Raw genomic sequence first — 23904 nt, 5'->3', positions numbered from 1 at the left:
GACCATTATTTGCGCTATCCGCCGCCCGCCTGCTTGGACCAGATCTACCGGCATCTAGAGCTCATCCATTGTTATTTTTTCCCACTGGCGACTCCAGTCCACCTGTTTCCCCCAAATAGGGTCCTTGACCTTAGCCTCGTTTCCCCTCTACTTTCTAACCAAAGTATGTTGTAAAGGTCTGGCCTGACAAGAAGCTCCTCCTGTAAGACTTCGGGCTCCCCTCCTGTTCCCAAATCTGTTGAATCACCTTGGCACCTCCCTCGCTCTTCAGAATCAGAACCCCCCACATGCTTTCTACTACTGCAGATTTCCCACTGCAAGATGACTTCTAACTGCACTTAAGCTGAATGGCCATTAAAAATGATTTGCCCATGTCATCTTATAAACAAAAATTACTGGGGCCAGTGAACGCACAACCCAACTTCACATTAATGGGGTTTCTCAACTTACTAAACATCAATGTCAGCATTTGTAGTTGTCTGTGGCTGTTTCCATTAAGGAGTAGATGTGTCTGTAGGGCGATGCTAGCTATACAAATGGATGTGTGTTCTTTCACTCTAAGCCTCCATGCGGTGGGAATAATGAGATGCTATATCACTCCACTGAGAGGGACAGGAGGATCCTGATTAAGTTGTGCAAGTATTCATGTGCATGTGTTTGCAAGCGTGTGCGTGTGTGTGTGTGTGTGTGTGTGTGTGTGTGTGTGTGTGTGTGTGTGTGTGTGTGTGTGTGTGTGTGTGTGTGAAAGGGAGACATATATAGAAAGATAATGTGTAACAGCAGTTACATGTTGATAATAGGTATAACACACACACACACACACACACACACACACACACACACACAGGCTGTCTCCCAACATAACTAATGGGTGTGTTTCACGGCAGTGACAGCAAGCGGCGTGTGTGTGTCTGTCTGAGCATTATGGCTGTTACGATAATAATGAGAACAAATGAGAGCCATCCATTTCCTGCCTGGCTGCTGATTGGCCCTGATGGCCAATATGGCACTGGGTAATCCATCTTCCAGCCCCTCCCCCTAGCGACCGCCCGGCGACCCACTGGGGGGCCTCAGCCTATGGCGGCGCGGCACTAAAGTGTAAGGATGCATGAAGCGGGCGAGAGGCATCAAGTGTACACTGTCAAATCTTTAGTGTTCATTTAACACTGAGAGTGTAACAACTGGAACCAGATGGACCAGTAAGGGTCCATTCGGTTTAATTTGTACACTCAGGGTTAAATGACCACTTAGGATTTTACTGTGTAGCACATGAGAGTCTGGAGGGGATTCAAAGAGCAGATAACAGGAGCAAAACACCAATAGTCACAATCAGTGTTCGAAGAAGTGCTCACATTTTTCACAAAAAAACACTATGTAGAAATACTCTACAAGTAAACGTCAAGTAAAGTACAATATTTGCCTCTGAGATGTAGTGGTAGATGTAGTAGGACTCCACTACACTTAGGTACAGTACATGTACTTAGTTTCTTTCCACCACTGGAAATGTTCTTTTCCAGCACATGAAGCAAAAGTTTTGTTAATTGTTACTTTTGCTGTGTATTTCACCACATGAAATCTAGAATCCCTTTTCTTGGGCAAACATTTGCTGATCTACAAGATTTGGTATAAAGGGAAAAAAGTAGGATGTTTTACAATGAAGAATAGACATGAGACTCGACTTGATGCTACAATGAAACACTGCCATGATGTTGTTTTATCGTAAAAATAAGATTAGGAGATGATTCTCGAATTGAAATGTTCAGAGCTGAAATCAGCGACCACGTGTTAGAGGGCCCCAACCTTTTAGCCCTTGTTCGGCAATCCGATCATGAATAGACCTCCATCAGTCTCCAGCAGGACTGCCTGCTTCTCTTTAATTAGCTTTAGACTCTCACAGAGGACAGTGGGCCAGGTCACACTGTCACTCAGGTCAACAATGTGACCACAAGGGGGCCTCCCTCACTCACTCAATGTTATCACAACTCTCTCTCTCTCTCAGTGGTATGCATGTGTGTTATATACTGTATGTGTGCAAGAGAGTACATGTGTGTGTCCATTCCAATTTGTGTCACATGTATAGAAGCATGTGTTCATGCATATGCATATGTGCGGGCACGTGTTTTTGTGTGTATACTGTATATGTGTGTCTGTGTGTGTGTGTGTGTGTGTGTGTGTGTGTGTGTGTGTGTGTGTGTGTGTGTGTGTGTGTGTGTGTGTGTGTGCTCAAGTGCACATTTTGTATGTGTAAGCATTCATGTATTGTGTGTGTTGTATGGGTGGGAATTTGTGTACTGTATGCGTGTGCACAGTAAAATCCTCAGTGTTCATTTATCCGTTTGCAAATCCAAGAGCTGTACAAATGTAACAAAATTGACCCTTACACAGGTACATTGTTACATTTGTAGTTTAGTACACTCTCAGAGTTAACTTAAGACTCAGGATTTTACTGTGTGTGTGTGTGTGTGTGTGTGTGTGTGTGTGTGTGTGTGTGTGTGTGTGTGTGTGTGTGTGTGTGTGTGTGTGTGTGTGTGTGTGTGTGTGTTGAGTGTTAGGGGAAGCCATCACTCTAACTGACTTACCATGGACAGCGGTGCAGCGCGGTGTAAGCCCAGGCTAAGACAACTCACTTAGGAAGTCCCTGCAGTGAAGAGGCAGACAGCTGCTGCTGCTGCAGACAGCTGATGCTGAGAGAGATGAATTGGGTGGGAGAGCAAGACATCAAAGAAATGGAAAGAGTAAGTGAAAAAGATTAAGAGGGGGGATGAGCAGAGGATGAACGAGGAGATCAGCGATCCAAGTTCATGCATTTATCACGGGATCGTAAAGAAAAACATGCGTGCGCGCACACACACACACACACACACACACACACACACACACACACACACACACACACACACACACACACACACACACACACACACACACACACACACACACACACACACACACAGGCCTTCCAAGTGCAGCCTTAATCAACTTGATTTACAACATCCTAACTTGGTGTAATATTCAGTTATTGCATTCATGTTAGGATTTTAGCTGCCGCTCTTGCCCAGTGAGCGTGTGGTGGGGGTCCATACTGTAGCTTGCTCTAATCCTGAGTCGTTTATCCTTATGGGTCAATTATTTTACTCTCAGAGTTAAATATCACTATGAACCTTATCTTCATATAATTGGTCCTGACTAATGCTAATTATAAGCTGGCAACTTTTCTGAAAACTCCCTTTGTTTCTAAGGTGGGCGGTGCATGGACACTGGACAGTTCAGAAACCTGCCTGGAGACTTTCTCTTCCTGGAAAGTTAGCACGCTGATATAGAATTCATTCTTGCATCAATATATATAAAAACAATCATTAAAGTTAGAAATCTTGTGCACCTCTGCGACACAGTTTGTGGACAGAAATGGCATGTTCCAGAGTGAGCATTAGTACCATTTGGTCACTTTGATCATGTTGAAAAAAGGCAAAATGTTCCATGGACCTACAGTATACACAATACATTGCTACATATTGTAGCTAATGTTACAGAGATTAAACTTGTGACCTCTCCATTATAGGATGGTCACTATGTCATCTAGTCCACATTTGTACATTCACTCACCTTTGTACACAGGATTTAGAGTAAAATGTGAATGAACTCTGAGTGGACACACTGAACTGTCTATTACAGCAGCTTAATCAGGGCCATGCTGCATGCAATTGAGTTCTTGCCATTACTTTCATCGAACAGGGTCATATCCTTCATCGTGACATTATACTATATTGTGCTCATGTGCATGTTCTCGCTCATAATTTTCTGGAATGTTGTTGCTATGCCTTGAAGGTAGCATATTACTAACTTATGTTAGTTCTGTGTTTTCAAAGACTGAATCTGTGTTAGATGTGGGGCCAGAGATTGTCATAGACTCAGCATTCCTACAGTAGTTACAAGATTGGTGCTAATACTGTAATTATAGTTTGTTGTATCTAGTCCCCACATATGTATTTGTAAGAATTTGTTACTTGTGTGGCCTCCTCCAAGATAAAACAGCATGTCATGAATTACAGAGAAGAGGTACGTAGGATTTTGTATGCAGAGGAGGAATGAGAACAGTTTATATAAACATTTATGTAGAAGCCGCCCCATATTTGTCCAAATTAACATCTAAAGAACAAAGCATGCAGCCATCATGTATCAACCAGTTGATCCATCAGTCTATTCAAGAAACACAAACTAAATACAAACATGTTAGTCAATACTGTAGTCGTGTGTAGAACCATGAACTCTGGTCTGTTTTGCTGCGCTCCATAGAGCAGAGAAGTGGTTCTCAAACTTTTTCATGTCAAGGACCCCCAAATTTATATGTATTTGGCCACGGACCCCCATAAGAAAATTGTTTGTGCCCGGCACCCCCATACAAAGTTTGTGTTATTATGTTTCAAAAGTATTCAACATTTTTCAGATTTGTTCCCTTTTTTTTATAGCAGAGATACAGGCTCACAATATGATGCTTGTAGATTGTCTATTTTCAAATAGCTGGTGTATATAGATTTAAAGTTGTTAAACTGATTTTGTATTCTGTTGGGGACCCCCTGGAACCGCCTAAAAGGACCCCTGGTGGTCCCCAGACCGCACTTTGAGAACCACTAGAGTAGCCTACTGCATGAGCTAATGAAAATAATCTCATATTTTGGCAGTACTTGCAGTTGTGCACTATGGGAGGAAACAGGAAACTATGATAGAGGTAGGCTAATTTATACATATATTGTCCAGCTTTACCTGCCTCACTGCCCTATGTCAGACAGGTGGTGTGCTGCCTGGCATTGTCCTCTTCCATTTATAATTTCGATCTCCTTTGTCCTTCCCTGCGTCTTTATTTTCTTCTTTCCGTTTGCCTTTCCTACAAAAAAAATACATTTTATCATTATTATTTCTATTCTTATCAACACATGTAGCTATTACTCTATGCATATAAAACAACAAACATATAGTTGTTGTACACTGACAAATTGTCAACAGCACTGATATGTCCCAGAGTGACGTGTGCCGTTGCTGCCACAAGCTAGCTTTTAGCACTGAACTTTAGGTATGAAAATACACCTTTTCGCTCTGTGCAAAAATATATATAAATTGAACATACGTATCAAAATTGTATTAGTGTATGTAAAATAGTGCCGTTTAAATGTTTTAGCTGGTATGTAATGAAAATTGTTCTCACCTTTGAGTGCCACATGCACATCGTTTGAGCAAATAGCTTCAGGTGTACTGTTCAGGTGTCAACCTGAGTTGGGCTCCGTTCCGTGAGCAGAAAATGGACGTCCGGTTTTCGAGCTAGCAGAAATAAGGTTTCCGGTTGCCTTCAAAATAAGATTGTGAATTTTTATGTTTTTTAAAAGACACAAATCTAATTTAAAAATACATTTATGATGTATGCCTTTTAAATGGCTCATACTAAAACACTTCTAAGTGGCAAGTTTTAAAAAAAAGACACAATTGTATTTAAAAAATAAATTTATGATGTACAGTATGTCTTTTTAAATGGCTTATACTAGATCACTTCTAAGTGCCAGGTTGTTCCAGTTTGAAATTGGCTATTGACCCCCATTAAATGTGCACTTAGCACTGTTTTGCACTTTAACTGGATATTGATTTGTGTGTGTTACATATATGTATTGTTTTTGTATTGTTTGTCCATTGTTGTAATAATGCTGACTCTAGGCCAGGTCACTCTTGGAAAATGATGATGATATAATATTGTTTATTGCAGAAGCAAATAAACAATGATAAAAGAGACCACAAAATATGCTACAAATAATAGTAGATAGTGCAGGTGAGATAAAAAAAAATGTTTGTTAACAACATATATACAACATGGAAACACAGCATAAAAAAAGATAGAGGTGTGTGTGTGTGTGTGTGTGTGTGTGTGTGTGTGTGTGTGTGTGTGTGTGTGTGTGTGTGTGTGTGTGTGTGGAGATGTTGTGTACCGTTTCGCCTGTTCCTCAACATTGGGCAGACTTGATCCCCTGTTTCATGCTGCACTGAGGTTTATTACCAGCTCTACCTACAGGACACACCATTGTATTCTGTACTCTTTAGTAGGATGGTCATCCTTAGCATCTCGCAGGTTGCTACATTGGTACACTTTTATCTACAAAGCCATTCTTGGTAATCTCCCTAGTTATATTGGTTCAAAATTTAATTTAGTCCAAAATTCGCTTAACCTCAGATCAAATGCTTGGATGCGCTACGTCATACCAGACACCAAATCTGAGGCAGGGAAAAAGAGCCTTGCATTTTTTGGGCCCTGGTCATGGAATGACCTACAGACCAGACTAAAATTGGCTTCTTTGATCCCCCTAGTGAGTTTTAAGAGGATTGCCATGGGCACATTCTCCAGCCACTGCTCCTGCTTTGACGAGTAGCAAATGCTGTGATCTTAGTTTTGTATTAGTTTAATAGTTTTAAGATGTATTGTTGTTATTAGCCTTTTAATAATTAGTCTGTATTTGGTGCTTTTGGTAGTAGATTTTCGGTATTATGGATGACATGTTTGTCTTTGTTATGTCTTGTTATGTTGTTACTGGCAGAGCTGTGTAACATTTATTTGCCTCTTCTCTTGGCCAGTGCGCACTCGTAAAAGAGACATTGGTCTCAATGTGATTTTTCTGGTTAAATAAAGGTTAAATAAAAAAAAATAAAAGTGTGTGTGTGTGCGTGCGTGTGTGTACTTCTCCATAACTGAGCGCCCCTAAACTTGATAGAAAATGGATACAGACCAATACAGAATGTTGGTGAACATTTGAGAGATAATTTGTAAAAAAAGGAAAGTGGCAGGCCGCCCAGTGCGGCCTGAGGTAAGAAAAGTGCCATTTTCAGACAATACTGGACACTGGACAGGAGACGGCTGTTGGCGCCAGCACTTGTGACATACACACGCGTTCAGGGAGACCCCCTCTACAATGCCAGACTCTCCGCTAAGCGGGAGAGGTGTAAAAAAAAGTGTGGCGGACCGTCCAGTGAGGTCAGAGGTCAGAAAAGTGCCCTTTTCTGCCATTTTCAGACAATAGTGGACACTGGACCGGAGACGGCTGCCGATGCCAGCACTTGTGACATACACACGCGTTCGGGGAGACCCCCTCTACAACGCCACACTCTCCGCTAAGCCAGACAGGTGTATTTGGAAAAGTGGCGGGCCGTCCAGTGAGGTCAGGGGTCAGAAAACAGCCATTTTCAGTGCATAGACTTCAGAAATTGGGCGCTGGACACGAGACAGCTATTTGCGGGGGCACGTGTGACATACGCATGCGTTCAGGGAGACCCCCTCTACAACGCCACACTCTCCGCTAAGCCAGACAGGTGTATTTGGAAAAGTGGCGGGCCGTCCAGTGAGGTCAGGGGCCAGAAAACGAATGGCAAAAGAGAACTCTGGAACTAATCTGAACAAGAATCTAGAGGGATTTATTTGTCACTTACTCAATACAGGTACAAGCAGTGAAATGTTGGGAGCTGTTTCTACAGAGACTGTGCTAACACAACCAATGTATTTTTAAAATTATAGATAACAGAAATAAAATGACAGATGGAATGGCATGTATGATAAACCTCTTAAAACATGTATGATAATCTGTAGCAGCAGTGCCAAATGTGCAAAAATAGAAGATAGAACGCATTGCAGGCTTGCAGGCTTATGCAAAGGCTAAAATGTAATTAGATACCATGTTATGTAGACAGATGCCAGGCCATTGTTGACCTGGCATCCTATAGTTTGAATAGTTTCAATGTAGCGATTATAGATTTTTTGGGGGGATAGGGGGCTGTTAGACTGATGATTCTTGGTTTACATATGATCCTAGATTACTATTTCTATGCATTTGATGTATTACCTTGCTTACTGTAAATCGCTCTGGATTAAGAGCGTCTGCTAAATGCCTAAATGCCTAAATTGTAAATTGCATTGTGAGCTTGTATATGGTCCCAGTAAAATAGTCCCAGTCCCACACGTACAGTCCCAGTCGGCAAAGTGTCACCTGGTACTACCAGGTGACCAATTGACACTTATTTGCACAATGTTATTTACACTTATTTGCACAATGCACTGACAGACAAATCTAACAACTCTCAAACCCATAGAATCACTTTACAAACAGACATTAAAAACACTTGATCGCTTAGCGGAGAGTGTGGCAGTGTAGAGGGGGTCTCCCCGAACGCGTGTGTATGTCACAAGTGCTGGCATCGGCAGCCGTCTCCGGTCCAGTGTCCACTATTGTCTGAAAATGGCAGAAAAGGGCACTTTTCTGACCTCTGACCTCACTGGACGGCCCGCCACACTTGTTTTTACACCTCTCCCGCTTAGCGGAGAGTGTGGCGTTGTAGAGGGGGTCTCCCTGAACGCGTGTGTATGTCACAAGTGCTGGCATCGGCAGCCGTCTCCGGTCCAGTGTCCACTATTGTCTGAAAATGGCAGAAAAGGGCACTTTTCTGACCTCTGACCTCACTGGACGGTCCGCCACACTTTTTTTTACACCTCTCCCGCTTAGCGGAGAGTGTGGCGTTGTAGAGGGGGTCTCCCCGAACGCGTGTGTATGTCACAAGTGCTGGCATCGGCAGCCGTCTCCGGTCCAGTGTCCAATTTGTATAGGCAATGCAGTCCTTTGAACAGCATTTATCCATTTAGATAATGTTTTAATGTTTTAAAAAACGTTTTTGTCACACAGAAACATAATATGTGTTATATAGCTTCGTTTAAATGCTTAATTTATAGTTTTAATGTGCAAATGAACCGTTTTTCAATGGTTTCTTTTTACTCTAGAGGGTACTCTTATTCTGAAGAGATCGTCAACCGGAAGTCTTATTTCTGCTCCGTTATTTCTGCTCACGGAACACAGCTGGTTCCGTCGGAGCTAGCTGTGAGCTTGCTATTTTTGAATAGCCAACATATAAATGGATAAAGTGGTTACAATTATTGTGATGCTAATATTGTTCTACTTTTGCTCAACCCCCCAAGGACCCCTGGGAGTCCCCGGGCCCCACTTTGGTAACCACTGGGCTACAGTAGGTGCTAAAGGGAAATGTGCTCCATGTGGAACTCCTGGAAAAGTGGAAATATTTGACTATTAAATACACGTTTTGTGCCAGAACCTTCAAATGGATATGGAACTAGATGACAATAGCTGACCCCAAATCGCAGCAATTAATTATTGGGTGAGTAGCTAGCTACTGTACACAGTACACACTCAGCACCACAACTTTTAATGCGCCGCGATGACGCGTTGACACGGGAGGGCAGAGTGATAAATGAGCCATGGCAGCTGTGTATATGCATATCTTCCACTATGCTGCATAGTGGAAGAAGTAGGCCTACTCTGATATTTTACTTAAGTAAAACTGTCAATACTGCGATGTAGATATACATACATTAGTTTGCTTACTCTGTGTAAGCAAACTAATCTCACTTATCTGTTATCTAAACAGGTACTGAATCAGCTACAAAATAACAGGTATGATCAGGTATGCTGTTTTCCAAAAAGTTGTAGCCTATTGCTGAGGAGCTGTCTGCTGCACATATTAAACATTTGTATTGTTAATGTTATCACAGACGGAATGTAAAATGACGTGGAGGGGCATGAATAGTGGCCAGACGATGACGTCACGAAGTTCACTGTCAGTTTTGGTTTAGCTCAGTCTGAACTGTGCGTCACACTTTTCATTAATTAAATATTAACACTATATGACACATCAAAATGTCTGTTGTGAAAAGGTCTCTCCAGCATTATCTCCAAATAGATAATGCCATCACATCAGTGCACTGATTGCCTTTCATGCTGAAGTCACCAATCAATCACTGTCTGCTTGAATGTTTCTGAAAACGATGAGGCACTATATCTTGGGACTATGAGCAACTCCTATCCCCTTGATCTGAGCAGTTTCTAGTCCTATGATTTCACATCACAATATGAAAGACTGGTCTTGTAGTAGGAATCTAAAGACTGCCCAAACCGGCTGTTTGTTTTTATGGTTTTTATGGGTTTACTATTATCGTGATATAGATTCCACAAGTTTTAAAAAGGGATCCAAGCATGCGCCAAGGCATAAAAGTGCTTCAACAGGAAACAGGATGACTCACAGACAGTATTGTAGCTAAATACAAACCGCATTCTCACTCCATACAGTAGGTCCACTGAAGCCTTGAATTACTGTATTGTATGCTCTCAACAGATTTCTCTCTTCCTCCCCTCCCCTCCTCTCCTCTCCTCTCCTCTCCTCTCCTCTCCTCTCCTCTCCTCTGGGTTACAGGGCTTTGTAAATTCACTTAGCTAATTGATTTCAGCAGTCTTTCTCCAGGAGATCACGTTGCTCTCCATCATGTGATGACACTGTCTGTGCTTGTTGGCAGGGCCAGGGCACCACTGGCCGGCGAAGGAGAGACCCGACACGCTGTAAATTAAACGGGGCCAACTTCTGTGACTTGTGGCTAGGTTCATCCTCTTTTTTTCCACAGATATTGAAGCCATGACCACGCCTGTTTCAACATGATTTTGTCTGTGATGCCGGCAGCTTCAAGAGAGGACTAGTGTCGACTATTTTCGGTTATACCGGACCGCGTCATAAGCAGCCTGGAAATTCGGATTCAGAAATGGCTGAAGAAGTATTAATATCATCGTCGGGGAAAATGTCGTCGGTAAGTTGTAATGAATGATTTTTTTATGAAACGGAGCACATCTAGGCATGGCTTTATGCATTTAAGTTGGCCTGTATGAGTCCTGTTTAAACTTCATTTTCTGGCATCATACTGTACTGGCAATTTCTTTCTCTAGCAGTGTTACAATAGAATAGAATAATGGAGAAACCCTGCTCTGGTGAAAGCGAAATGAAGTGCCTTAAGAATAGGGTTTTCAAATTAAGGCCTGTTTATAACCTAACAATCCATAGACTTATTATTTGACATTAATAGCCCATTTTAGAGATAGTAGATACAAACAAATCACAGGCTTATGTCACAAGACAATGTCTGCACAACTTTTCTCACGTGTGCGTGGAAACATAAGTGACTGCATCTGACCACTTAGCCGTGAAATTAAGTTTGGGTTAAGTCTCCTGAATTGACCTAGGTGAAATCCATGCCTATTTGAGTTAGAGAATCTTGGTCTCAACCAGAAAATAAAAGACCTACTGAGTGAATGTTATAAAGAGGGACAACGCAGGATACAGTAAATCTTATAGTCTATAGCACTGGTAGCACTGGTTTAGCAATTTGCTGTTGAAGACTTTAGACTCCACAAATTAGTGATGCACATACTACTGTGTACATGGACCAGTGACAAACTTTACAATCTAATACTTAATTGAATTGAAGAAATCCACTTGGGCCCAATAGTGTGGCTAATTTTTATTGTCATAACATCAACAACCTCAGTGTTTGTGTGTGATTCCTGACAATACATGCACACCGCGGCAATGGAATTGGGTGAAACTAACTTTTTCCAACATCAATATCCCGTTTTAAGATAAGGACACACCTTTGTGTCAGACGGAAAATTGGGAAAGATCTTTTTTATATTTGGGGTATAAATCTTTTCTTTGAAAAAAAAGAAAAGTCTTTATTTTAGGGAAGGGACTGAATTTTACCTGGTAATTGACATGGCTAATCATTGACATAATTGGTGGGTTATTGGTGAATCCTAAAATGCTAAATGATATTGGTGTATCCCTAATGCTATAGCCTCGTATCTATCTACCATCTGACCTTGATATGCTGTATAGACCTCCTTACATGCATTCCTTCCTTCTTGCATTCCTAGTGGTACTAGCCTATAGCCTGTTTAGGTTTACACCAAGTCTAATGTGGTTGTTTAAACGAACTGAAATGGAGCTGACCTTATAAGACTGTGTAATGGTGTTCAGTCCCACTCCTGATCCGTGTATTTATGTGTGTGTACACAGGTGGAGGTAGAGAGAGTGTTTGAGATGTGTGTAACATCTACAGAAGTAGTTCCTCAAACAGCAAGGCAAAATGTCAATAAGCTATTGACTCATCTCCATGTATCTCCTTTATCAAATATAAGTTTGATTTGTTGAAACACACTTGATTCCCTTGCTGTTCTGCATGTTGCACACTACCCAAATATTTTATCCTCTTATGCTCTCTTTGTCTCTCTCATAGAAAACACCTGCAAAGTTCACCTTCCATTTTATGACACACTCACTCCCTTTAGGTAATCAGCCCACTCACCTCCTTCCCCAGCACTTCCTCCCCTCCAGGCAAATTGTATTCTTAAAGTGACCCCTTTACATTTTCAGAGACATTTTTGTTTAGTTTTCACAGAGACTGACAGTTATCACTTTGTGGGAGGACATATTTGTTAGTTGGCTTCTTTAGAAAAGGCTTGTGCCCTTCCTGGCATGTGCTTCAATGTGGTCACAAGCAAGACTGATTATGTTAACGAGATATTTTAAGGACAAATAGCCTATGGTTTTCACTCTGGAATTCATTCTAGGCTGAGATATGTCTTTGAGAAAAATGTGGTAGCTTAAGGTTGGAAATACCAGCCTGTACCTCAAAGGCTGCAGGTTCAATTCCACACCTACCAGTGTGTCCATCAAGGGCCTTGTGTCAGTATATCCTTGGGCAAGCCACAAGAGTCCCCTGCTTGCTTGTTAATGCAAAATAGAGAGTCTTATTTACTGTTTGTAGTGCTCACACCCGGAAGTGAGTTACTGTAGCAGTGGATTCCCTCATGAACATCATTTTGTTGATGATTTGTTTGTTTAAGAACCAGATTGGCTAGATTGGCCTTAGTCAGATTGGCTAGATTGGCCTTAGTCAGTGTCAAGAAACAAGTTAGCTGCACAGTATTTGCCAACAGCAATTAACAGATTATCTACTTCACACAGTGTATGTATAATCTGTGTGAAAATAACTATGTTGTTGATAATGGTATTTAACTGTAGATCACAATCAAGCCACAATTTCTTCATATAGCGATAACCATGTTTTTAGCCATTGTTGGAATGTTCAAATGCTTGGACAAGCATCTTCAGCAGTGTTCACACAGTAAAATCCTCAGTGCTAATTTAACATGAGAGTGTAAGGGTAGATTTGTACACTCTCTGAGTGAAATTACCACTAATGATTTTACTATGCAGACTGAGTGCTCCCTGTGCTCTGAATTTCTGAAAGTTATTGCACTAAATTGCACTAAATACTCTGAATTTCACAATGAGTGCACTCTGGTGCCCATGATTTCAACACTGCTGATAGATGGGCAGTGATGGAACCCTAAATAAAACAGGTTTGCTCCTGATATAATAATAATAATAAAAAGTTATTAAATCTCTCTCTCTCTCTCTCTCTCTCTCTCTCTCTCTCTCTCTTTACTCTTTCACATTCTCCATAGCACCTGACTTCCTCTCTGCTGGCGGTGGCATTTCTAACTTCCTTTGGAAGCTCCATGCTCTATGGATATAACCTGGCGGTGGTCAACTCCCCTGCTATAGTAAGAACACACACACACACACACACACACACACACACACACACACACACACACACACACATTCACCAACCCGTGCATTTGACTTCACATCCCCTGCTGTGCTAAGAAGAATGTACACTGGGGCCTGGTCTTCAAGATATACCACAACATTGGGATCCCCCTGTATTTGTCAAAATACTTCCAAAATGTTAATGATGTCCATGATCACAATACCAGAGGCAGCTCCACAAACCTTGTCCAACCCTTTTTTGGCTCAACAAAGGGAAGTAACTCGTTCTCATGCTATTCCTCAAAAATGTGGAACGCCCTACCAAAAGGAGTAAAGGAGTGTAAAACCCTACTCTCCTTCAAAACTGCCCTAAAGATACACCTTCAGGAGGCTGCAATTGGAAAATGGCCCCTGTCTAAGTCCTAACCTTACCTACCCCCCCCCCTCTCCTTCTTCTTTTGTACATATTTCTCACTCTTTATACCAGTAACCTGTAAACTGATTGTATGACATTCTATAGTAGTTGTGTATAACTGTCTGTCTCTTATATGTCACCATGATTTGTGTGCATGGGGAACTCATTTGAAACAAGCTCAGTGCTTTTATGAGTCTTCCAGTTTAGTAGACCTTGTATTGTGAATTTGTACTTCCATGTACTGTTGTTCTCATGTCTTACTAAATAAAGTACATCAATCAATCAATCAAACTGAAACAGCTGGAATTTACAGTATTACATTTAGACACTGGGCAGGCTTTGCTCTGTGTCCTATATTTCTACAGTACGTCTCTCTATTTGTTGGTTTTCTGCTTATTCTTTATTATTCTTTATTATTATCTTGTGGCCTCCAGCTCAGAGGCATCACACTAGTAAGGCGCGATGCCTTGTCTGTTCCAGTAAGGAACAGACAAAGCATCCTCCTCACTTGTACAGTACCTTAGTATCCCATACACGATGCCGATGGGATACTAATACTCCTGTGCTGCTTACAGGAAGGTGTTGGCACCCCCACAGATGAATAGAGACTAGAGTATTTAGTGATTCTCTCTCTCTCTCTCTCTCTCTCTCTCTCTCTCTCTCTCTCTCTTTCTCTCTCTCTCTCTTCTCTCTCTCTCTCTTCTCTCTCTCTCATACTTTTATGGAGTAAACTGATCATATCTGACTTATTTTGCTATTTTCCTTAATTACAGCAATAGGCACAATTAAAGTCAAACTTTATTTCTGTAGAACACAGGGTACAGTATGTATCATGAATGTGTGGACAACGGTCAAAACAATGGCTTGGCCTCCAATCTATAGCTATTGATTGTAAGTTCTTATGTGTGCGGTATGTGAACGAAGCCGCTTAAATCACAATGCAGTGCCTCACTGACAAATTGATTGCTTATAAGCATGTTGACTAGTGTGGTGAAAGTCTATGTTTCCTTTAGCCAAATGCAAATTAATGACCACTAGTCAACGATACAACTTTCAGCTGCTGAGTTTCACTCATGTACGTGGTTTCACTTTGCGGAGCCTGCATGGCCCGCCCTGCATTAAACGTTTCATGTGTTCTAAAGGCTAGTTAATTGAATGTCTCCCCACATCTTTACTCTAACCTTAACCACACTAAACCCAAGGCTAAACGTGACCACTTTAATCACATGTCCTGGATTTGATCCAGCCTGGGCATGACCCTTTAGTCTCAACACTGTTCATGCTGCATTCTTTTATGCCCGTGTCCCCATGCACGACGTGAGCTGTGATTGGGTCTCCTTCGTACAACTATTCTATATGGTCAAACTTTACCTAGTTTGCCCTCTCTATTTCTGTTTGTTAATATCCCTATTGTTGCTGGTGCGTTAATATGCAATCTTACACTTGGACTGTCTGTCTCTTGTGTGTGTGTGTGTGTGTGTGTGTGTGTGTGTGTGTGTGTGTGTGTGTGTGTGTGTGTGTGTGTGTGTGTGTGTGTGTGTGTGTGTGTGTGTGTGTGTGTGTGTGTGTGTGTGTGTGTGTGTGTGTGTGTGTGTGTGTGTGTGAGAGAGAGGGAGCTCTGTGAAGGCCTGGTTGTTGTAAGGAATGTTAACTGAATGACCTACACGACTTGTCTTAATGTCAAGGAATGCGTCCTGGCCCAGAGAAAAGGACCCTACAGTGTGGCCCACACTGTCCATTGCTAGCACACGTTGCTAAATGCTAAATCCCTAACAACTTATTTTAGTGAAGCTCCATTGTTTTGTAATTACAACGTAATTAGACTGTGCCACAATGTGACCTAATTTGACATCACAGAATCTGTTGCTATTTATAAGTCTGTCATTCTAGTGGGTCTCAAAAAGTGGGTCATTTGTCACTTGATTTGTAGATCCCAATGTAAAACCAGTGTCTGTAGAACCACAGTAATAAGGCTTTTCTTAGTACTTAGTACTGACCTAATCTGTTCTGTTACTGTGTTTTTGGATTGTTAGCTTGTAATGTGCGGCCATAGCTGAGTGGTTAGTGAGCCCGCCTGGGCAGCCACCAGAGGCCCTGGTTGTCGCAGGTTCGATTCCAGGACAGGCCAGCAATGTGTCGATGTGTGTCCCTGAGCAAGACTCTTAACCCCTAATTGCTCCCTCAGCGCTGTATAATGGCTATACTCACTGCTCCTAGTAGTTATAGGAAGGGTAAATGCAGAGCACGAATTTCACGTACAGTATGTGCGTATATTTACTGTATACATACAGTGACAAAAGACACCCCAAGGAGTGGGGACTACATTTTTATTATTTACTACTGTGAGGAGACTTAAACATGAAATAAAAACAGGCATTTCATTGATTTATTTACATTTGGACCATATCATTGTTGGTAAAAAATATAGAATAACCATGAAAAGTGGAACTAACTATCTGTATCCAATACTGGTAACTGTAACTGTAACTGTAACTGTGTGTAGAAACACACACACACACACACACACACACACACACACACACACACACACACACACACACACACACACACACACACACACACACACACAAAGATTATCTTTATTTCAGAACCACTCATGACCTCCCCTCTTTCTTTCTGTCTGTATCGCTCTCTCTTATAAACACACACACACACACACACACACACACACACACACACACACACACACACACACACACACACACACACACACACACACACACACACACGCGCCACACACACACACACACACACACACACACACACACACACACACACACACACACACACACACACACACACACACACACACACACACACACACACACACACACACACACACACACACACACACACACACACACACACACACACGACACACACATACAGAGCAAGAGAGAGAGACAGAACACAGAATTTGTCACACTTAACTTTTTGGCTGCTGGAAGCCTGTCATGTGCATAACCCATACAGGTCAAATATGTGAGCGGTCCCTGGCAGTCTTCCTGTCACATGACCCCTCCCCCTTTCCAAATGGTGTGATGAACGGGTCCTGATAGTCTCGTGGTAAATCGATTAGGAGTTTGAAGTAAAAAAAAAAGAAAAAAAGAGGTTACCTAGGAATGAGATTAGACCTGTGTTACTTCCAAGTATGTATGCTATGCAAAAATCTCTATATTATTCATGCTTAGGCACGTTTTGTAATGCATGGGGCTTTTTATGGCATGGCTCTGCAGGAGGCGAGCTGTCTAGGTCCTAGGAGAGGGTCAGTCTATTTGTCTGTATGTCCTGTCTGGGGCTAATCTTGCATGGTCGATCAGCGCTAAATATCTTGTGCACACTGCCAGTAGGCCACAGAAGAATGCCACAAATTTTCTTTCATAAATGCTTTATACTTTTTGAAATATTATTAGCTGAAACCTTGACTGGCCACATGCAGTCTGAGATCCACATTGGAGCCACACCCATGCCGTTCCCACGTGCATCCTGAGATCCACATGATTAGATTTATTTTATCATATTAGTTGATGATTTTTATATAGCATGCATTTGCAAGTAATACATTTAAAATACTCCCAAACCTTCTAGGCCTTAAAGGGTCTACACCATGAATTTTAACTTTTTCTTCATTTTTGTGTGTTTTTGGTCCCCCCCACCTCTCTTCTGTTCCAACAAATACCCGACTTCGAGCATGCAGGCTTTCATAGGCTATCTGTGGTTTTTATGTGAATTGGTCTGAAAACAGTCCGTCAGATTTGTTCCCCCACCCTACGTCACGTCTGGGAACAATTACTCCCGTTTTTCAGTTCAGTTTTTTTTTTTTATTATTATTATTATTATTTTTTTTTTATTTTACTTTTTCCACACAGAACCAGGACATAAAATGCATACAAACTGGCTCAATAGCGCCCCGTGCCAAACAGGACAATGTGGTATTGCAGGTGAAAGTGCTTTATAAGCCAGAGAGAAGTTAGTTGGAATGAGTATATCTGAGGCTTGATTTAGGCTCAAACCTTTTGAAAAACGTTTGAGGGACATAAACAATATGATATCAAATAGTATTATTATTTTTTAAATTCATGGTGTAGCTCCTTTAATCGAAGGGTGACTCTTTCATTAGAAGGACGATATCAGTCATGGGAAGAAGAGACGTGTGATTACAATGAGTCTAACATAGAACTGGATTTTTAATGGCCTTGTATGAGATGGGGGGTTGCTCAATATGAATATCTAAATATTGAAGCAATGGGGTGCATTTGGGGTGCAAACAAACGCCACAGTAGATGTGAAAATAACCCCAGAAGTGTGGTGAAATTACCCTTTACATGCACTATGTGCATTTTCAGCACCATGGACAGCTCAACATAGAAATAATCTAAACATTTCCCTTACTTAATGATTAATAAAACAATACATTGAAACAAAAATGTTGCTTTGGAATGAGGAGAAGCCTCACCCCTCTTGACAACTACTAGTCTGCTACCACTGCTGGTGCTTCTCAGCAGGCTTTACGAGAATATTGTAGAGGGAGATTTTTGTGTCAGACCAGAGCTTGCTGAGAGAGGGAGGGAGAGAGGGAGGGGGGGGTGGGGGATACTATTTCATCCAAGCAATAACCCTGCCAGACTACTATTTCACAAATTTTGAGTTCTCTATAGTTTTGTGACATTTTAATATCCCTGCACTGTAAATTGTTATTTATTTTCTTGTGTTTATTTTTATTTTTTTGTAATTATGCAAAAATAAACAAACTCTAAACTCCTTGCTTTCCTTCCTTTCCTCCTCCCCTCTGCCCCCCTACCTCCTCTGTACTGTTCCTTCCCTCCATCAGTATATTAAGGACTTTTACAACAGGACGGTTGTCCGTAGGAATGGTACAGCTCTGACCGGTGAGGCCCTGACCCTCATGTACTCCCTGACCGTGTCCGTCTTCGCCATCGGCGGGCTGCTGGGGTCTCTCATGGTGGGCTTGCTGGTCACGCGCTTTGGCAGGTGAGACACACTTGCATGGATTAAAGTTCTCATAGTTGCCACAGCTGATTTCAGTCCAATGTTCTGTCACAGCTATGGTAAAAAATACAAATCAGCTGTGTTGGAACAGGGCTAGATCTCAAACATGCAGGGTAGCAGTAACGGGATTCCAGGAGATGTTTGGGAAATAGTACGTTAGGTAATGAGTAGGCATTTCCTTGGAAAGGGGTGGATTTATGGTAGTCAGAGGGATTGAGAGACGTGCTGTAGTTAAATCCTACAATGAAGTCACATCTCCTTTGGCCATAATGAAAATGGTTATCGGTAATTTCTTTGCTGAAAATACGAAGATATGATCTACAAGCTCACAACGTGCGTTCCGAGACTTGCGACACGTTGTGAGCTTGTAGATCCATTATTCTTCAGAATATGGAAGCTAGGATTCATGAGGTAGTTATGTTACATTTTGTCATACACAATACACGTACGTACACCATGAACTGTGATCGGTCTAATTTTGAGCAGGCTGCTCTGGTCTGTCTGCTCTGACATACAGACAAACCCAGTTCTAGATGGCTTGTTATTGTGATATGACATTAAGTGCTGTATTTTCCTGAATTTAATCAATTGTGCCTTATTTCATACTTATTTAAAAATAAATCACAATAGTTGATCTCCAAGAGCTTGAATTTTGTCAATTGATTCCTCCCGTGTCCCCACACATTTCTGTGTGTTGTCACTGCTGTTGTATCCTACTGACGCACCTGCCAGTGAGGAGCCCGCACCGGGAGGACATGGAGCCTTCGTCCTACTTCTCCCGCCCAACACTCCCCACTGACAGGTGCCGCCCCTTCCCTCTCCGGAACACGGGCCAATTGTGTTCATATATAGACGCTCCACAAAGCCAGATGCACCGCGTTGGAATTGAACCCCAAGACTCCGTGGTGGTGGGCAGCTACTTTACTACTGCGCCACCCAAGCACCCCAGCTTGAATTATATTAGTAGAAATACAAACAAAATGTATACTCTTGATGCAATACAATATTATCATCACAATATCTATACACTTGTTCAAAAAATGTATAATTGTCTATCGCCCACCCAACACACACGCGCGCTCGCGTGCGCACACACACACACACACACACACACAAAGGGTGAAAATGCTGGAAGACCCACATGAAACGCTGCACGGAGTTTGACCACAGCTGGGAACGAGGTGTCCTTTACTGACCTCTGAGTTGTGGTTGGACGTCGGCTCTGCTCTGTCCTACTGGCACCCTTACCTCAATACCCCCTAGACCGTCTGGCCGTATGGGTGGATGTTGGCCAGTTGGCTGTACCGGCCGAGGAGACACTTGGCAGCATCTGGAATTGTGGGCACTGCCACCAAATCCTGCCAGGCACACAGAGATAACAAAAAACACACACACATTCACAACATTTAGGTCACAAGAGAAGCATTTTGAATTGATGTTCTTCAAGTGTGGCCAAGTGTTCCGTACTGTATATACAGCATGGGTGAAAGCAAGGGAGAGTTGGACACTGATGCAGACACATGTTGACACGCGCACACACACACACACACATACATACACACACACACACTCTCACCTATGCTGGCAGGAAAGACAACACCCCAGCGCTATTCTATCAATCACCCCCCTCTGCTCTCTGACCTTAGTGATACCGCCCCCACCCCCATTCCCTTGTGCGTAGCGCCCTTCAAAGCGCACTAGCCTTGTTCGTCTGTCTCTGCCCTTGAACAGTGTACAACACTTCCAAGTATGCCAAAAAAGACAAACAGCAAAAAAAAAGTTCTTTTGTAGTCGTCTCTGGCACTCGGCTTAATGCAGCACTGTCCGTCTCGTGTCTTTTTCATGGGAACCTCGCTGGACATTTACATGCAAATGAAAAGCAAACGATTTACTATCCCATTTACGGGCTTGATCGCTTCTGCCGCGCCGCAGTGTGTTTTATGGCTAATCACAGTTTATGCCCGCCACCACCCCTCATGACTCGATGTTAGCATTTTACAGCTAATAAGGACTCATGTGGGTCTATACGTGCCTATCATTTTGACTGTGTGTATTTTAGTGGGTGTGTTCTTGTAGTGGTGGCGGGGATTGGTTTACTACTGTTTGTCCTCTCCTCTGACCGATATACTGGAAATGTCCTTGTGTTTTTTATAATCCACCAATTTATGCACATATATTGTTTGTGTGTTTGTGCACATGCATTTGTTGTGTGTTTGTGCACGTGTAGTTGTGCATGTGGGGTACACATTTCCTTGCAAATACAGCAAAGTATGGGGTTATATATCTTTTGTTTAAAATAGGTTTGAGTTAGAGACTAAGGTACTGTATGGTGATGGGGGTTCAAATTAGGGAATAGAAATCAATAGAAATGAATGGTTCAAGTTAATCGTCAGTAATTTTGTGTGTGTGTGTGTGTGTGTGTGTGTGTGTGTGTGTGTGTGTGTGTGTGTGTGTGTGTGTGTGTGTGTGTGTGTGTGTGTGTGTGTGTGTGTGTGTGTGTGTGTGTGTGTGTGTGTGTGTGTGTGTGTGTGTGTGTGTGTGTGTGTGTGTGTGCATGCATGTGCGTCCAGAAAAGGCACTATAGTGAATACAACAGTGCTGGTGTTCATCGCTGGAACGCTAATGGGCTTCAGTAGAATCTGTGGTTCTCCTGAGATGGTCATGTTTGGCCGCTTCATAACAGGCATTCACTCAGGTACACACACACACACACACACACACACACACACACAAAATGAAAGCATAAATGCGCAAATACATACAAACATGAATGTATGCATGCATATGTACTGATAATAAAGTAAGCCCTATAATTATGGTTGCACCCAGGTATTGTCTGTCAATATAAGTTTTGTAACCCCTAGACACTTAATTGAAGAACATTATTTATTATATATTTTTTACTTTAAACATATCTTTCTCCGCTGTGTTGTCCAGGTATTTCACTCAGTGTGGTGCCGATGTACCTGGGGGAGATAGCACCTAAAAACCTTCGAGGCTTCCTGGGTCTCATGCCCAGTATCTTCATCTGTATTGGGGTGTTTGCTGCCCAGATCCTTGGCCTCCACGAGCTCCTGGGAAAGGTAGGTCCAACCCCACTTCTAAGATGAGTCTGTGTTAGCGAGGCCGGTGACAAAAAAGCAACACAGTTTAGGATTTGCAAGCGGTCGACTCTCCTTAGTGATCAAGCTATAGATCCCCTGAAATGCTTAATTTATACGCCATACCGGGTCGCTCAACGAGAATAGCAGATCACAACGTGCCACGACATGTTGCCAGCAACTGCAAGAATGACTATTGTACATATTTTAGGTTATTACGGTCCTCCACACAAAGCTTTTGATATGAATGATCTTTCAATGGATTACCCTAGATAATGTAAAATATATGGACAATTTAAGATGTGAAACAGAAAAACCTAATCACAATCACTGCTTTCATCTGATGGCAGAATACGGATTGCAATAATTTGCCTTGTTCAAGTAAAAGATATCATGTTTTTTGTTTGTAACAAGTTATGTCCATGAACCAGGGAAGTATTAGCACCATGCTGCACTCAAGTTATGCAGCGTATGGACCTCCTAATCTTGGTAGTGTTCATACAGTTTACCCATTGATCTACACATGAATTGGAGTTTTCAACCCTGCAAGAGTTATGCTTTATTTATACTTAGTTGCACGTCAAAAATAGCAGATCTATGTCACAGTTCAAGCTTGTAGATGGGCTATTTTCGGCATGTGACACTGATGGACAACAAAGTATAACAGGGCTTTTATCATCGTTTCCATTGAGATACACGCAACAATGAACCAACCACCTGCATGTTTTTATAATGACTGCGTTGTCATGTTTACAGGAAGAGCACTGGCCCCTCTTCCTGTCCCTGGTGGTGGTCCCTACCTTCATCCAACTGATGATGTTGCCATGGTTCCCAGAGAGCCCACGGTACCTGCTGATAGAGAAACACAACATCCATGCCACAATTACAGGTCAGTTGAGTTCAGGACACTCAAACGTTCAGGGGCCCTCTCGAAATAAGGCTGCATTGTTAGAATTCATTAAAATATGAATTACTTTATTGCCATCCTTTCCACTTCTGTTACTGAATAATTTGCTGACAGTCACATTTCTCTCTCTCTCTCTCTCTCTCTCTCTCTCTCTCTCTCTCTCTCTCTCTCTCTCTCTCTCTCTCTCTCTCTCTCTCTCTCTCTCTCTCTTTCTCTCTCCTCTCTGTCTCTCTCTGAAGTCGTACAGGACCTTTTGTAACATCCTCTCCCTCTCTCTCTAAAAATGTTATGACAGGATTAATATCGCATAGACAGAAGATCAGAGCTACTAATACACCTGGGGAAATCGAATGGGCTAGAACAGCAGAGAAAAACAGCACTAACAAACCTATGCCCAATGTTGATACCGTCCCAATGTGACGGTCCCCTCTAACGTCTTTGGATTGGATCTGTGATGTTATTATTATAAACAAATGTATGATTTGTTTCCACACAGTTTTACACGGATATCTCTGATCGCCTGGCTATGCGAGACTATGTCAGGATAACATTTTCATCATTCATGTGTACCCCTTCCTCCTCTCTGTCTCTCTCTCTCTCTTTCAGCTCTAAAGTGGTACAGATCCAAGGTTAATATCCAGGCAGAGATCGAGGAGATGCAGGAGGAGCAGCGTTCCTTGTCGTCAGTGGAGACGGTGTCGGTATGGCGACTGGTGCAAGACGACACAGTCCGCTGGCAGGTGCTAAGTGTGGTGGTCATCAACATTGGCATGCAACTGTCCGGCATCGATGCTGTAAGTTAGGTTCCACTCATATGTACTGTGATTTCATGTCACTGGAGTAAAATCCATGAATGTGAAAACTGCAACCATTACTTCCTAGTTTTTAGTGGCCATGACATTGTTCACTATGTTTACGGTAAGATAGCTATCTTGACTCCAAGAATATGGATCAGGTTGATGTAATGGCGGCCAAACTCC

General features: G+C 42.2%; 1 protein-coding gene across 1 annotated transcript in view; it reads left to right on the top strand.

The window, feature by feature from the left end:
- Nucleotides 1-10621: 10621 nt before the first annotated feature.
- Nucleotides 10622-23904, top strand: part of slc2a15a (solute carrier family 2 member 15a) — a gene marked incomplete at both ends in the record, with an annotated part of 22805 nt that continues 9522 nt past the window's right edge. The window contains 7 exons of the mRNA XM_084075726.1: nt 10622-10666; nt 13383-13481; nt 18738-18898; nt 21487-21611; nt 21854-21999; nt 22774-22906; nt 23531-23718. Coding sequence (XP_083931852.1) covers nt 10622-10666; nt 13383-13481; nt 18738-18898; nt 21487-21611; nt 21854-21999; nt 22774-22906; nt 23531-23718 — 897 coding nt within the window. The remainder of the gene's footprint in view (nt 10667-13382; nt 13482-18737; nt 18899-21486; nt 21612-21853; nt 22000-22773; nt 22907-23530; nt 23719-23904) is intronic.

Source organism: Gymnoscopelus microlampas (genome assembly GCF_963454915.1).
Source record: "Gymnoscopelus microlampas genome assembly, chromosome: 13".
Classification (NCBI taxonomy): Eukaryota; Metazoa; Chordata; class Actinopteri; order Myctophiformes; family Myctophidae; genus Gymnoscopelus; species Gymnoscopelus microlampas.
Note: the sequence above shows the minus strand (reverse complement) of the source record. Positions and strands in the feature narration are given on the sequence as shown.